Source organism: Trachymyrmex cornetzi, unplaced genomic scaffold (assembly GCF_001594075.2).
Source record: "Trachymyrmex cornetzi isolate Tcor2-1 unplaced genomic scaffold, Tcor1.1 scaffold25, whole genome shotgun sequence".
Classification (NCBI taxonomy): domain Eukaryota; kingdom Metazoa; phylum Arthropoda; class Insecta; order Hymenoptera; family Formicidae; genus Trachymyrmex; species Trachymyrmex cornetzi.
In genome coordinates this window covers 2,220,297-2,237,560 of record NW_017297166.1, presented here as the reverse complement: position 1 = coordinate 2,237,560, position 17,264 = coordinate 2,220,297, and the positions used below count along the sequence as shown (strand labels likewise).

The window sequence follows — 17,264 nt, the reverse complement described above, 5'->3', positions numbered from 1 at the left end:
ATATATATATATATATAATTTCTTTATTAAAATTTTATAAGATATTTCTGAATTGGTTTAAAATATCCTTATTTGTAACTATATTTGTTATATTGGTATTTTTGTTATATTAGTATTTGTAAGTACACTTTTTATATTAGTATATCGTTTGTAAAATTTACTTGTAAAAATAACAAAGTGCTAATAATTTTCAAGCAAAATGCTAGTGAAAGAAATTTATTAAAAAAAAAAATTAAAATTAAACTCTAGAGATATAAATTAATAACAAATTTTAACGTCAGATTTAATTATTAAGAAATCGTACATTAAAAAAAGTAGGTATAGCAGCTTTGTTTAACATTCTTTCTAAGAGAGAGCTAAATGCAACAGTGTCATATTTATGGCATTTGCAATCAGTTCCCTTTTTTATGCAGAGTCTACAATAAACGGTCATGGGATCTTAAGTAGTAGAAAATTGACTTAATCACAGTCAAAGGAAGTGAATAATCGACTACACCCCAAAAAAATATTCTGCCGATAAGCGGGAAATTCCTCTTAGCATTTCCTCTAAGCAAAAAATCTTACATTAATCTTACATTAATCAGGTGCGTGTATCTATAATACGTATTTATCTATAAAAATATAAGGACACATGAGCTATGATCAAAAATAAATTCCTCTATAGAGAAAATTCTATTATAATAACTCAAATAGCCTTTTGAAATAAGAGGAAATACAAAATACTAGCGGTAGGTTTATTTGTTAGAAGAATTCTGTCATTTATAGCACACGTGCATGTCAGTATATGTAAGACATTCTTCTAGTATTGAGAGGATTGCAATCCTAAATCCAGTACTTTATGGTTATACAAAATTCCTTTACTTTGTAGAATATTCTCTTGAGGTCATACATAAATGGAAAATCCTATTTAACACGGAACCACTAAATGGTAGAATATTTTTTTGGGGTGTACGATTGGCCAATTTCCTACGACTTAAGACCTTACGGCCGTCTACGACTTCTATTGTAAACCCAGTATTATGGGAATTTTGTTCACCGATTCTGAAATACCATATATATCCGATGAGAAAAAAAGGGGGAGAGAGAGAGAACATTCCACTTCTATTTTTTTCTTTAATCTTGACCTTAATCCGTGAGGATCACGAGGATTACGTTGTGCGATCTTGTTTTTCAAAGAAGTTCGTTACTTTCCTGGTCGTTCGTTACTTTAATTGACAATTTCGCCGAGGGGAAAGCGGAAGTGATAAAAGGGATCGCCGACGACATAGCGCCATAGATCGGTCTCCTTATGACAACTACCAACGTAGCTGTCCTCCATGTACCTCTCGGTTTTATGCGATAAAATGGCGATCGGGATTCCGCAAATCCGTGCCGCGATGGTAATCGAAATTATTCGAATTCCTAATTCGCGAGTTTAAAATACGAACGTGCGATTAAATCTCCGAGAGACTCCGCCACGAGAATGTCTCGTCCTCGTCGCTCTAGTTTTCGCGTCGTTGAAACCGTTCAGCTGGGAAAAAGCGCGGATTCCTGAAAGAAAGAATTCGCGATTGGCTGGCGGTTCGATTAAGCTTCCTCATTTGTCTCGATCCTCCAGTGAAATGTTGCACGCGATAACGTCTCGCTATGTTTCGTTCTGCGGGTGCCAGCGTATCTTTCAGATACGTAATTATCATTATAGAAAGGATGGCCCCATTATTTTATTCTTGATTTTTACAACACCGTCCGCGCTGGAATGTTTTCGATATAACTGTCTCGAGCAACTCTAAACTGGTAATGGATGCAGACTCATAAAAGCGTTTTTCTTAAAATAAAATGTATTTATGCATTATTTCAATAGGAATAAAAAAAGCCATTCCGACATGGTATAATTTACGAAAAAAGTATATTTTTATATCTGATGATAAAGTCTGTATAAAGCATAAATTATAGGCACTTACACATCATAAAGCGAGTAAAGTGCGACCTGTATTTTTATGGAAATATTTTATTATTTTTTTTTTTCATAATAATAGTTAAATTATTCGTTTAAATGATTAAAACAATAAATAGTAACTGCACTAACAAGAGAATCGTCGGAATTGCCCTCACTAATTTTAATGGGTTTAGGATATGTCGTAGAGCATTAAAAAATATTACATCTGTTTTCAATCTGCTTATTTCAAGGTTTAAAGGTTTTGAAACAATCCCTCGAAAAAAATGTATTTTTTTATTTTCAACGAATATCTCCGAAACTACGAGATACATGAAAAAATGTTTTATACAAAAGTTTTATGCTATTTTGTACTCTTAATAATGGTGTATTCACGTTTTTTGAAAATATCAAATTTTTTAAATTTACCTCCAAAAATTGTTTTGACTAAACCTTGAAATTAAAAAAATATAGATAGATAAAAAAATATAGGACTAGTACTTTTTTTTACGCTTTACAACCAATGTTCAAAGCCCATTACAATTAATAAGGGTCAGTTTCGACGACTCCCTCGTAAGTTATCACAAAATTTTAAGAAATGTTATCTGTATTGTTACAAAATATAATAATGTTTTTTATAAGTGGAAAAAGTAATATCACAAAATATTGTTTTAAATTTATACATATTCGAAACGGAAGAGATCTACAATATCAATTCTAACAAGTTCTAATAAAGTTTCATAATGAGAAAATAAATAATCGATTCTTGAGTCATGTCACAGGAATGCCAAAGATAGTATGATAGATATATTTCTGGTTTATGAATATCGCAGCAACGAGAATTATATAGTATGCACAGGAATATTAGGCCACGTTCTACGAAACTATGCTAACTAAGACCGGATTAGCTATGCAAATCACTGAACTACACGAGAGTTCCCACTTTTCGCCTACGTCGATGTATAATTATCGTGTAGAAACGCATGCTTGACGAATATATTCCCCGCTATGATTTTAATGAAATATAAATTTATATCTTGCATAGGTACTTTCTTTTTTAACGAAATATATAAATATGTATTAAAAATATATAAATATAGATTAGTTATTATATTAGATGTAAATCTGATAATGTTACATAATTCTTACTTAGGAATAAATCACGTCTTTGATAAATCAAAGATTATACGTTGCGTTTGACGAGCGTCTTCATATTAAAAATATGGAGCCTTACTTCGTAAAAAAGCTTTGAGAAAAAGTTTTTTAATCGAAAAGATTGAAATATTTTTAAATTTACCAAACTAATGATGTACTTCAATATTGCTGTTCATTCATATTTAAATAAACTTAACGTATAGAGTATCATAATTATTTCATTGCTTGACTTTCTAACATATATATGTACATAATTATATCTATCTACCTTAGATCTACTTTATATCTTGTTTTTACTTTTACTCGCGAGTTATGTAATAGTATAGCAAAGTATAAGATGAAGAACACTTTGATGCTTGCAATGTTATTAGAGATTCTGGCTACCTGTTTCGCTCCTCTTTCATTATCTTTGGATTATTTTAACCGACTTTAATCGGGCTACTTGTGTTTTTAATGCGCGATTTAACAGCTTGGCGATTTAATAGCTCAGCTATAAAAGACTGTTTCTTCTACAAATTAGAAATTACGACTAAAAGAATTATTGCGTAGATTTTATTTGTTCCAAAATTATGTAACAATTAAGAAAAATCGGAATTATATAAAGAAATATAATATATAAATAACAATAATAAATATATGGAATAATAATAAAATACCAAGATACGATACAAGGAATAACAATGATATAACACGTGAAACAGCAATATTTTCATGCGTACTTTTATCCGGACAAAATACATAAAAATTCCCTTTTTCGTAGAAATACTATCTCAGAAAATAGGTCGCATTTCAAAAGGCGCGAATTGTAAATGACATTCATCTCAAAAACCGCTTCGCTCGGAATTTGCGTGACTCGAGAAATCATACAGACACTTCACAACGGAATTTCGTTCTGTTCCGATCCCGTGACTTTTATCCTGTATCTAGTAAAGAAACACGGCATCCGGCTCGTCGACTCCTGTATCTTCAGGCCGCATTCTTCGAGGGCGGTTCGCCAAGTGCGAAACGAGATTGTCGGTATTTGTTTCGTCTATAGAAGATGTCTATAGAAGCATCGTTGCTGGCACTAACACTTTTCATAGAACGAGATGATGAGAAGCGATATCGCGTGCAAAAGGTAGAATCGAATCGTCCGGAAAAACACGAAATAGCTTTACCCTGTGGTCGATAAGATGCTTTCTTAAAAGCGCAGGATTTACCTTCAATAGCTGCGCTCGATGACTCAATTAGTTTTTTCTTGTGGAAAATAAGAGTACATGAAGACAAAGAAAACAAGACAATAATATATAAACTATTTGGATGAATACGCGAATTTCCGTTGGATAAGATTTACAATTTTAAAATCTATTAAAATTTATTTCGTTAACAAAAGAAAAAGATCATAGATGTTTCAACCAAGATTTGGCTATCTACAGTATGTAAAAATTTAATCTGATGTCAATTATAAAATTTGGTGTCAATATAAACGCAAAATAACACAAAAACACTTAGAAATTATTAAATTCGTAATTGTCAATATAAAAATGAGTCATAAATTTTAACGTCGATATTTAAAATTTGATAACAAATAAATAAATTAAATCAGAAATAAGAATCAAATGCGAATAAGTAAATCCGTATTATAAAATATTTCTTCTTTTAATAGAATATCTTGAAATTTGTTTGTTAATTATTATAAGTATTTGAACTTTCTTTTATTCTGAATTGCTATGTAGGGACAAAATTTTCAGATTATAATAACATCAAGAAATTAGTATTTTAATTAACACTGTTTTGTGTTTGCAAATAAATTTTTTTATTTATTCTAACGTACCTGTGTTGCTATTAGTAATTCTTGAAGTCGTTAATATGTAATCGTTATGTTACTCAGGACAGAAATTTATTTTCTGAGGCCGACATTGACAATATTCTTGACGTACAATTCTATTATTAAGGTATAGGAAAAGGGATGGTAAAATTTATTAACAAAATAAGTTTTGATAAATGACTTTCGCTATGTAGATCCTGTGTATGGCTATTTACTCCTCTTTTTAATTGTTTACATCTAAGAAACTGTTTACATACATAAAAGGAGTTCAGTATAAGACTTTTCTATAACGGCAGGAATTGAATTAACGCGGTAATTAGCAGCATCTTTTTACTCGCGCAAACAATTATAATAATGATTTATGCACGGCAAGTCCGCAAATCACCGTACTGAACCACGTGCCGTTATTAATTATCTGGCTTTGCACTCCATCAGCAGCTAATCAATCGAGGTCAGTGACTAATCGGCACGAGTACGACAGCTGACAGGCAACCAAATCATTCGAGCTTGCTGCATACCAGACTTTGAGGGTAGTATCAAAACGAGACTTGTCATCTTATTCGTAAACCTTCTGGGAAATCTTGGAAAACTTTTTCCTCCATTTTTCTTGGTATAGTCGTATTTCTGCCTCATTTACTATAACTATTAGGTCAACCTACGAGTTTGCTTCGTCCGCGCGTACGATATACCTGCCATGAATCACAATGATGTCCAACGTAAATGTAGTAAAAGCTTAGATAAGAATACAATAAATTGTCACTATATCTTACGAATTGACGTGACGTGATGGAAAGTCTAATGAATAAAATAATAAAAATTTCCGCTAATGTTTAGGAAAATTGAAATAAGAGGAAGAAAAATATGGGTGAAGCGTAGTTTGAAAAGTCGATAACAGAAAGAAATAGATCGTTTTAATTGGTATATATTAAAACGTCATTAATATACACTGTCACGTTCTTCTTCTAATTCTTCGACTTTATCTCGTGACTGGAACGATCTTCTTGAAAGAATACGGTCGAAAATAACACGGAACGACCTATTACGGCCACGTTAGTCGGATCGATCCTGTCCTTTTCATTTCCGCTTCACCAAAGAAAGGAAAGACTACAGATTCAAAGTGAGAGGCACGAATACTTCGAAGCTCCTAAATCGCTTCGGTCACGCAAACTCACAGGGAAAGTTCGGAAAATGTTCTTGAAAACTACGGGAAGAGTATTAGCAGACGTAGTGCCATCATATCCGGTGTGTCCAACTAAATGCGTTGTCTGTTATAATAGAACAATTACTGTTCACGTAATTTCAAAAGTATATTGTGATAAATTGAAATTGTATGTAGATTTCTTCAGAATTAAAATTTTTCAAAAATTATTACTACTTTCAGATTTTTCCATTAAAAGACTTATTGGAAACTTTAACGTCTATTTTAGTAGTAGTGCGTTATTTTTCTACCGTACAAAAGTTAAAAACTCAATTTTAAAAACTTATTTTAAAATTATAGCAAGAATCAAAGAAATCAAACAAACACACACAGCAAAAGATGCTAAAAATAATTTATCGAATTTTTGCTTGTGCGAACAGCACGTCTATAATGTGACTTCCCAAAGGCGTATTTTATAGAAGCAAAAGGACGAAACTCGTCTGGCGAAATAACACATTCGTAAGTTCCCCAGACGAGAATTAAATTGAAATGCTGTAGTGTTTACTTGACATATACGATGTAGTATAAAATATTTGCACGAAAAGCGAAGGTCGACACTTACTGTTTGAAAAATCAATAGTGTCAACATCGTTTTAGAGAGAATGCAGTGATTCAAGCATGATTTTTAAATATACATATGTCGACATCCGTGTTCTTTTCAGTGATTGCGTAAAATGTTCAATTTATCTTAAAGATTTTTTAGTCAATTCACTTATTAAATTGTAATTATAATTTATGAAAGAAGTTTTTCCAAATAAAACAGTTACGAAGGCAGCCGAATATAAAATTTCCAATATATTTTATAAAGCGCGTTTCCAGTTTACATTATGTAGACTAAAACTTTTTAAATAAAGTGCGGTATGCGTCATTTTAAATACTGTTTTGATAACTGACAAAGAAATTTCTTGTAACTTTTTTTATATGATTTTACATAATTTTTATTTAATTACAGGAATGGAACGATGTAAACATGAGATGGAACGTTTCGGACTATGGAGGTGTACGAGACCTCAGAATACCGCCGAGTCGGTTATGGAAACCCGACGTTCTTATGTATAACAGGTAAATGTAAAATTACATTATGTTTATTAAAATTTCCTACGTACACATTTATATTTTTCATATTCTACCGCATCATGTAGCAAATATATTTTTTAAGTAAAGAATGATATACTTAAAATAAGATTCAATACGAATTAATTTTTCGTGTTTCAAAATTATTTTAATATTAAGTAATAGTTTATGAATTTATGCTAAACTTAGAAATCGGAAATGAATCAGGAACTCAAACATACATATTCTATGGCTGTGTTCCAAAATTCACTGCTAGCGCTGAAAATTTATAGTTTATGTAAGTTACGTGCACTATAGATTTCCAGCACTGGCAGTGAATTTTGAAACATAGTGTATGACGTCTATGTATTAAAAAAAACTTCATCATCTGTTTTCAATTCTCAAGGAAACATTATTCTTTCAACATTATTCTCAAGCAAAACTAAATTAACAATATTTCTAATAAATTATAATACCTTATTGTAATTTTCAACTGTATTTTACATATTTATGATATATGATGTTATATGATTTATATTTATGATATCTGACCTTTAAGTCACTTTTGCTTTCACCAACGCTTCCGAAGAAATTACGTAACAAAGAAATTTTCTCGATTGGCTAACAAATTGAAAAGCGTCACTAATCGTAATAAATCTGCTATCTTACAGCTGTACATTAGTTTATGTTTATACAATGGCATTTGACCTATAAAAATACAGATTGAATTCAATCATCATCCATTTAACATCGTGATATTTTAAAACTAACCAAAAAAAAAAATGTTCTCTCTGAACGGATGGCAAAGCCATGAAACGTTCCGATAAATTTAACATTTATCTTGCATATTGGTGTTTACTGAATGTAGTTTAAAACGAGGATCAACTCGCTCAACTCACATACTTTTTTAATTGACGAAATCACAAGAACGTAAACATATAAAATATTCAATGCAATTAATGTTTTTTCAAAACAGAAAATACCGGAAACAATTTTTTAATAATGCAATTAAAACATTTATTTAAATATACATATTTATGTGTTTTATAATTATTATAATATTTAATGTAAGAATTATGTATGTATTATAATGCACAACATGCAAGATATTATATCATAAAAAAAATTATAAAAAAACAAAAGGTATCGAAGAAAAAGATCTATAAACGTATATTTAGTTGCTTTTGTTTTTAATTAATGATAATTCAGTATATAATAAAAAATTACGCGTAGAAAAAATAGAATGTAGATAAAAAAGTAAGTGACAATAAAATATCAAGTTAAAAAAATTAGGTTTTTATTTAAATGCAATTTGATCATTTAGATTACATTACATTGATAAAGGTTACAGTAATAATTTTATCGATGTCATCTGGGAATATTAAAATACCACCAATCCTATAATGGTAATAATGACGTGCTTTATGTATTTTTTACGGACCCCTCTACTTTTAATAAAGCACATTGTCGGCGTGAGCTATTGTTCGTGTAAATTCCATGTACATGCTTACGCTATTAATATGCCGAAATCGCACGTATCGATTATGCAAGCGTGTTTCACATAGTTGCCCTTGCACGGTTGTAACCACATAATATAACGCTAAACTGCGGGATCGAGGCGCGGAGTAATAATATACGACCGCGATGCGTCATCAGTTAATCGATTAATTAATCTATGCTAATTTGCTTAAAAATTTGGGCTTTCAACTCACCGCGATACTTAATTTAAAATAACAATTAAGGCAATTGTTCTAGAAAATGAGAGAGAATCAAAAAGCTTTATTATTATTTTCCATCTTTTAAAATACACTATTTATTTAATAACATTATCTCACGTAATACAGATAGTTACTTGAATAGGTACTATTTATATATTTGAGAAAATGTTCTTTCTTAATTCCTGTTATATCTGGCTGTCACAATTCAGTATATATTTTTCAATTAACGTATCAAAACATGCCATACGTTAATTAATTGAGCATGAAAGGTTGATTACACGTTAGCAACGTCATTATCGCTGTAATCATTTTTCATTATTTTGTATGCAATCTAGTCGTGAGAACGGCGTGCAATAGTGTGCGTGCATGCGTGAGAAAGTTTATAAACGCACCGTGCAACGTCTCTCACATAGTTGCGTACATGTATTGCACCAGCGTCAACGTGCGACCATATTATGTATCGCAGGTCATCGGGTCAGTTACAAAGACGGTTTACGCTTGAAGTGAATCGCAAATTGATCGATAAAACGTCGTTGAATTATTTTAGAGCGAGCCTCGACGCGTTTCCTCGCAATACGAATTTACTTGCGCCGCGAATTATTTACTCGCGGGGTGAGAATTTACGTTATTTAATTTGCGCTCTTTGCGCTCACTGACAAATAAAGTAAATTTTCATTTTTAAAAAATTTCATTTAACAAACAGAGAACGCAGAAAGTACGAAATATAATCATTTCATTATTTATACTTGACTACTGTAATCAGAATTTTGCACGTTTAAATTGCAAATGGCTCGACATTGTTCACATTTTTTTGTTCATTAAACTCTCTGATTGTTACGCTCTGGACGAGGAAGTTATTAATACAAATACTTAATTTATACGGAATATAAATTGCAAACAGCTCGACGTTGTATGCGTTTTTTGATCGTTAAACTCTTTGATTGTACACGCTTTAAACAGGGGAGAAGAAGAGAGTTGTTAAAGTAAATACTTAATTTACACAGAAAAAAATTTCTACGGAATTCTAGGAATTACACCTTTTTTCGAATTACACAAAATTTTGTTAAAATATTCGCAATCGTTCAATTTTGTAAACTAAATTGCTCTAATAAAAAGTTTCTTTTTAACTGACCGTAACTATTTTTCATAATTTTTAGTTGCAGTTATTTCAGTTAATTATAGCCGTAATCCCGCTTCCGCGAAAATTTGTTTCAAACTAAAACCCGAGAAGCGTTAAAAGTTTGGTTATTTATTTGTGGTAACCTAATTCGCCAAAACCATACAAGTTTGACGTGAGATGCACCTTCGGTTAGAGCAGACGTCGCGTGTACATACATATATGTGAACTCTTTTTATATACTTGCCGCAAGTGTGTTTTGTCGGGCATGCACCCGCTCATAATCGCTCTCCATCGCGTAGACGATGCCTTTATGCGATGCATCCAACGTTATTATGATGTGGTACAGACCACGTAATATATAACGCAGCCAGGAAGAGGGGGCATCGCGGGGGGTCAGTAGCAAAGATGGTGCACACCTAAGGACTGATCGATCACTTAACTGCTTTGTCGCTTCGTCACGGCGCAATTCTCCCGTGCTCCACTTTTCATCCAGCTCCGTGCAGGTATTCACGTGCGCGTCGCCGAGATGATTTTTATCGCGCACATTCTGCACATAGGATGTTCCAGGCCAATCACCGTTTTTCTCAGTTTGATTTCCAGCATGAGTCCAGCGTGGGTCTTATAAAGCAGCACAAGCGATTACGCCCTGGTTCGTATATTTGTACTGGCTGACTGAAAAGCGGAACTCAACAGCGACTGGAAAAGCGATGGAAGGAGGGACGTAGTGAAACGTTTCGTGCATTTTTCATCACGACGCAATATCGATGTAGTCGAAAGGCGAATCTCATTTACAACATGTAGTAAAATAGTTAACGACTTGGAGTAACATCGAGCCGTTAAAAGACACTCGTATTACCACCATACGGCGTTTCGCACGGCGCAAACTTGTCGTCGTATTTCGAGCGTGACTGAGACGTTGCTAATTAGTAAACAGTCTTTACTGACAGAGTCGTCGCATTTCAAGTCTCTAAAAGTACGGCAATTCCAAAGAATGATTTGCGCAAACGTTCTAATTGAACGCTAACTCGGGCAGAGCGCTCGATATATTTTTTCGCGTTTTCTCATTAATTTACAGTTATATATCGCTAACTGTAAACGCCATGATTTATTATCCAATATAACCGTAAATAATGCCAGCAGAACCGGTTTGTCTCATCGTTTCGAATGATTTATCCGGGATGATCATCACGAATGCACTACGTAAATTCGTTTTAAGCTATCGGAAATAGGTGCAACGTGCAACGGGTAAAATGGAACGTCTGGCCAACTGGGTCACGCGCATTAAAAACAAAGCTACCGCCACTATTTAAAGAGAATCAGGGAAAGTATCTCCGTCTGACGGTAATACATTGTCGGAAAACGCTTGCGGCCACGCCATTGTCTTTAAGTAGGTAATGCATCGGGTGTCCGCTGCATCGTCGTCGTATTTGTCGAATTAAAACTTCGCCTTGCGATGCATTAGCAGAAACGAATAGTCGACGAACTTGCCGGCGAAGTGAAACGTTTAATGGACCGATCTCTGGGGGCGGTTACCGTGCAAGAACTTCGTTCGGCGATTTGCGACTCTGATTGCTCAGCTTTCGTTTTTGTCGAATTAATAGCGCAAAGTAAGACGAATTCAACGATAAAAGTATCTTTCCTCTTCGGCATATTAAATGAATTCACGTGATTTTAGAATCTGTTATCAAAAGACAGATAGTACACGGAAAGAATTTTCTCTTAAAATTTTCATTGAAAATATGGTAGTTGTTGCACAGTATAATATGTATATTAAAGATTTTTACCATGCATTTCAGATTGAAAAAATTAATCAAACTTATTTTATATATTTTATTGTAGTTTTATTAGTGAATGAGAGAGATTTACATAAAATTCTTCGAAATACAATATTGTCCCATGACTATAAGCATTATTCTAGCAGTATCTAAATCCGTTTGTTTATTATTACGTATAATATACTTTGTCCGAGTTATTCTAAAATTGTGTAACTTTTATATATTTTTTCTACTGGGCTAAGCGATACTGAAAGATGAAGAAACCCAAGAGAGCTTGTACTTGAATGTCTTAATACTTATAAACACCCTCGCACGATAGTAGAATATTAAATATTAATTTAATACTTCTCAATGTTCTGCGACAAGACACCCAGTATATCCCATAGGAGATGTATCAAAAACTGTCCGCATTCATATTTTCCCACATTCAGCTCACGCTCCACGCTTCGATTATTCATTGGAGCGCTTGTGCGCCATTTCGCTCTTCCGATTCCATATTTTGTTTACTTTGTTATTAATGATGATCCCGATCATTACATGTCGTATGTTAACCTTCAATTAAATATCGTTCATGAAATTATTAACGATAATTGTTTTAAGATAGAAATTTTAACTCATTGTGAGTTTGTTTAAATTCATTTACACAAACTCGATGCGATGAATCAAATTGATCAGAAAGTGATATTGATAATAACATTAAAAAAAATAATTGTACTTAATGATAACAGTTTTGAAAAATAATTGTACTTTATTTTAACACAAAGAAATTCACTATTCTAAACTGAAAAATGAAATAATCACTGATTTCATTACATAATAAATAATGTGGAAACTGTTAAAGTTTAAATTACATAACAACTAAAACAGTTAAAATTGATCAGAAAGTAATGTTAATAATAACAAATTCCCTATTTTATGGAATAATGATACTTCATTTTATTGTAAAAAAAATTTATGCTAAATTACGAAATAAAGTAATAATTGAATTTTTCACCAACTTAAAGCTCCTTTCACTTATTTAAAAAATACTTTTGTCTACGCAAAGTAGACAACGTTGCAATGCATAGCTCTAATTTTTAAACAACCTTTTAATATTGTTAATAAATAATGCTTAAAACAAGAAAAATCTGCTTGCAACAGCTTGTGCTGTCTTTATCATTCCTTTAAATCTCAAGAATCATGCCAAGGAAGGTAGTAAACTGTTATTTGATATTACGCTTCTTACTCATCCGTCAATCCGTCAACTTTGCCATTTTTTATGGACTACTCGTCAACGGTGAGCGATAGGGGCGAAAATTCATTTTGCGGCGAATGGCCCAGGCGTGCGGACGAACAAGCGAGAGTCCGCGCAGTTGATAGTTTCTTTTTTCTCGGAAAATCGCCACGAATGGCAAAAACAACGAACCAACGAATTTTCAACAAACAAGGCAAAGTTTTATGTAGAAAAATATAACAGATCGCTCCGTCGCATATCAATAGTGATAAATGCGCGCGTTTATTCTCCGAGAATGTCTGTCGAAATGTCAAAAACGGATTCATTCGACGACATGACATTTGGTATTGCAGATTTGTTGCTATGCTTAGATTTTATTGTGTTGAAAGTGATACAACAAATATTTTTTTAAGTAACAATAAGTTATAAATTATGACAATTTTCTACAAATACTTAGAACTAGGCGGATTTCTTTTAATATTTTTTAATTTTTTTGATCAAATTAGTGATAAATATCATTGCATATAGATGTATCACAAAAGAATAAAATATACAATAATCATAGAAAGTAAAAATGTGTAAGATAAAACAACCAATTACACACAAGTGTATACCGACATAACATAATGAATAAATCGTGATAAAGTTGGAAAATAGGAGGTAATAATAACATGCAAGTGTAGTAACAGAGTTGCATTACAATCCTGCGATAATCTGTAGGTAAACTAAAAAAATATACATGAAACAGCAAATTACAAGAAATTCTATGGTGATAAGTTAATTCCATGGATAAGCGCGAATTTCACTGGAGCATAAACGCCATGAATGAAAGTGTATTGGTTTATACATTGTGTAAAGTCGGGTTGCACTAAAAAAAACGCTTGAAAATCGAGTTTCTCTTACAAACAATATTTTGTAAGTCGGCATTTTTAAATAAACGCAGTATTTCCAACACACGTTGGCGATACAAGAGAATTTCCACGCGCGGTTAGCTCCGAAAAGCTGCCATGTCGGTGTAAATATTTCACACGTTTTACAATAAAAAAATTAACTTTCTCCTACAACCCAGATTACAGGAGTACTACGTACAATCTGAATTAATAAACAGAACAAAAACTTTTTAAAGCACGATAAATCGATTTCACTTACAGAGATGCAAAATTTATTCGATTTTAATCTAAAAATTGAAAAATATTTTTTTTTGCAACTTTGGAGATATCTTTTTTGGAAATTTTAGATTTATTGGATTTAGAGAGAGAGAGAGAGAGAGAGAGAGAGAGAGAGAGAATTCTACAATAGTTACAAAAGCAGAGAGATCTCAACATATCTCGCCTTAACATAAATGTTATTTTCGAATAGATAAGCTTATTTATGCGTATCTATCGCGTTATGCTAAAGCGTATCAAATATATCAGCAACAGATAAACTATAGTTTGTCATTATGATTGATGTTATTTGAATAATTCCATTGGCATAACGCTCATGGGACAGTACTTTGCTCGGGATAATTCATCGCTGTTTTATTCAAAGATTAATCGCGAGCCGCACGAAATATACATCCTATCTAATGTTCAGCGCGAATGCAACCGTGTACTTTATGTTCCCGCGTGGGGATCAAAGGAAGAGCGAATAGTTTAGTAGACATATTACTTCCCATGCGATCCGTCGTGAATTAATGTTTCAGGCAAATGCATACACGTTACCGCGTTTCCATACTCTGTCGATGACTTCGGGGCATGTGAATTCGCGGAGCATCCGTGTATCCTCGTAAGTTCAAGTGCAAATGCAAACCGCTATCTGTGTTCTACGCGAGGAAACGCAACGCTTTGAGCGACATTTCCATTAAAGGAAAATTGTGTGATAATGATACGTATGTTACGAGCGAATGAAAGTAGGTATACTCTAGCGTTCTTCCTGATACAATGCTAAAAAGACCTTAATAGAAATTTCATTAAGTTTCGAATACTTACTGGATAGTTCTATTATCTCTGTTTATGTAGTAATTGAGAAGTAAAACTACTTAGGATCTCAAAGTTAGGTGTAACGCTTTTCCTGTAGTTACTAGACATAAAAGAAAAATCTACTGAACAAAAACAGGACAATAAATAGATAAGCACATGTCGATACATTTCCATAACTTATGACAGATTTTTTTGAATCTGAACAGTCGTCAACATAAAATAAATATCTCACTTCGCGGGACAGAGCGAAAGCCTTTGTCTTTCGTTTCGTACAAAAACGCAGCTATAATAAGCATAATTTTATCAACATTGAAGAACTGAGGCCATTAAATCAAATAATTATTTAACTAATTTTACCTAGTTGTTATGCAATATATCAAGAAAAATCAGTAATGTTATTATAGATAGTAAATTGATTGGGTGTTCAGTTAAACTACACCTATTAAGGTTATAAAATATTATACATTGAAAAATTGATTATACAAGATTTTCTTCTAATTTATATCGAAATCTATATAATTTTTTCACAACAAAGTAACAACGGATATCAAGTTTTAAGTAGAAAAAGAAAATTCTTTTTTTTTTTTTGCTAATTTCTAGTAAACTTTATATTAACAGAATAAAGGCTGATGAAATAATAACAGAACAATAAATAATAAAAATTTGAATAAAACAGATAAAAAATATTTTATTTGAAGCGCGTCATGGAAATACAGGATTAAAGTAAATTAAAGGTATAGTATTACATGTTGTCTGACCAAAATCCCGTCATACTACTGGAACGTGTATTTTTTTATGATTTGCGTCATTTATTTTTATAAAATTTTTACTTTGAATATTTTAGTATTTAATTCTGTTGTTTTACCGTTTATTAGTTTAAAAAAATGTTTAAAAAAATTTTTTTTATAGATTTATAACGTTCATAGATTTAATAATGTTTTTTTTAGTTGGAGGGATAGGAATCCTTCGAAGTTTAGAAGTTTGATTCCCGGTTTAAAAAATATTTTATAAAATAAATTTCAAAAAAGGTACTATAATTTTCGATTTTGCAAATACTATAAAATACACGTCTTTTTTGTAAGAGAGTAATCTAAATGTAAATGCGATTAATTGTAAGAAATGTGTTCTTACAATTTTCTACCGCTTTCTACCGCTCAGAGTTTCTTACAACTCTTGATAGTATAACAGAGAGTGAATCCTTTTAAATACAACTCTGTAGTTGCTAGTAAATCACAGTGATTCATCGTGCAAGGGAAAGCTAATTCATTGGCTACCTATACCATCAATCGACGATTTACGCGCGTGTTTGGCTAAATGATTTTCATTCTACTTTCACACGTGCGTTTCCCATCGACTGGCTTTTATATCGATGAGCATTAACGGAAATTGAAAACATAAGGGAATTTAAACAAAGCTGTTAAATTGTGGGAGTAAACCACTAAGCCATGGCAAGAATTAAAAGCTAATATATTAATTTTATATAATTAATTAAAGGAAATACCTATAAAACAAAACAACATGAATTCTATCGTTGTCGACTCTTAAAACAAGAAACATTACAACAAATTTAATCGTACAATCGTATATTACAAATTAAATAACATGAAATATATCGAACTCTATATTATTTTACAAATTTTCTGAAATCTTTGTAGTCAATCAACAATAAAGAATACTGTGCAAAATTGTTTTGCACAAAAATTCTGTGAATATTATTTTTATGTGTATATCCACTAATTTATTTGTTCAGATTCTATATATTCGATCTTTACATAAAAAATAAAAAATTACAACTGCTTCTCCTGAAATTATCGACAAATTTATTTCTTCAATACATGTGTGTTTTCTGTGTTTGTTTCAATCATGAACTGTGACTTTAGAACGTCGAAGTAATGGAGCAGACTGCATTTTGGAAGTAAGAGTCGTTGAAGGACAATTTGAGGCCGGGTGTTACCCGCAATAGAACATCTGTTTCTTAGTGCACTTAACAAAATCTCGTGGTCTATGAGTGGGTCCAAATTGTTGTGCCGGCTGACAAAAAAAGCGCCTGCTACAGAATGTTTGTTCCTCTTAACCCCGAGGTTCCAACACGTCGTACGTGACAAGATAAACGGGATTTCTTTATAGAAATTTTATGACCTTCGCATACAGCTCATCATCTATTTTTGCTATAGTTGATTGTATTTTACAGCCAGATATTTTCTTTGTGATCCGAAAAATAAGGAAAAAAATTTTTGTAATGCCATTAATTTTAAATAAATTCATATATTAATCAGCAGGTATCATTTCAATAAATTAATGACATTAATAAAAATTGTAAAACTTGTATTAAAAATAAGATATTTTTAATAA

General features: G+C 32.1%; 1 protein-coding gene across 1 annotated transcript in view; it reads left to right on the top strand.

Annotated features, from left to right (window-relative positions):
- nAChRa7 (nicotinic acetylcholine receptor alpha7 subunit) overlaps positions 1–17,264 on the top strand; it is a 217,326-nt gene that overhangs the window by 162,877 nt on the left and 37,185 nt on the right. Inside the window, exon 4 of the mRNA XM_018508149.1 lies at positions 7,025–7,134. Within this exon, the coding sequence (XP_018363651.1) occupies positions 7,025–7,134 (110 nt within the window). The remainder of the gene's footprint in view (positions 1–7,024; positions 7,135–17,264) is intronic.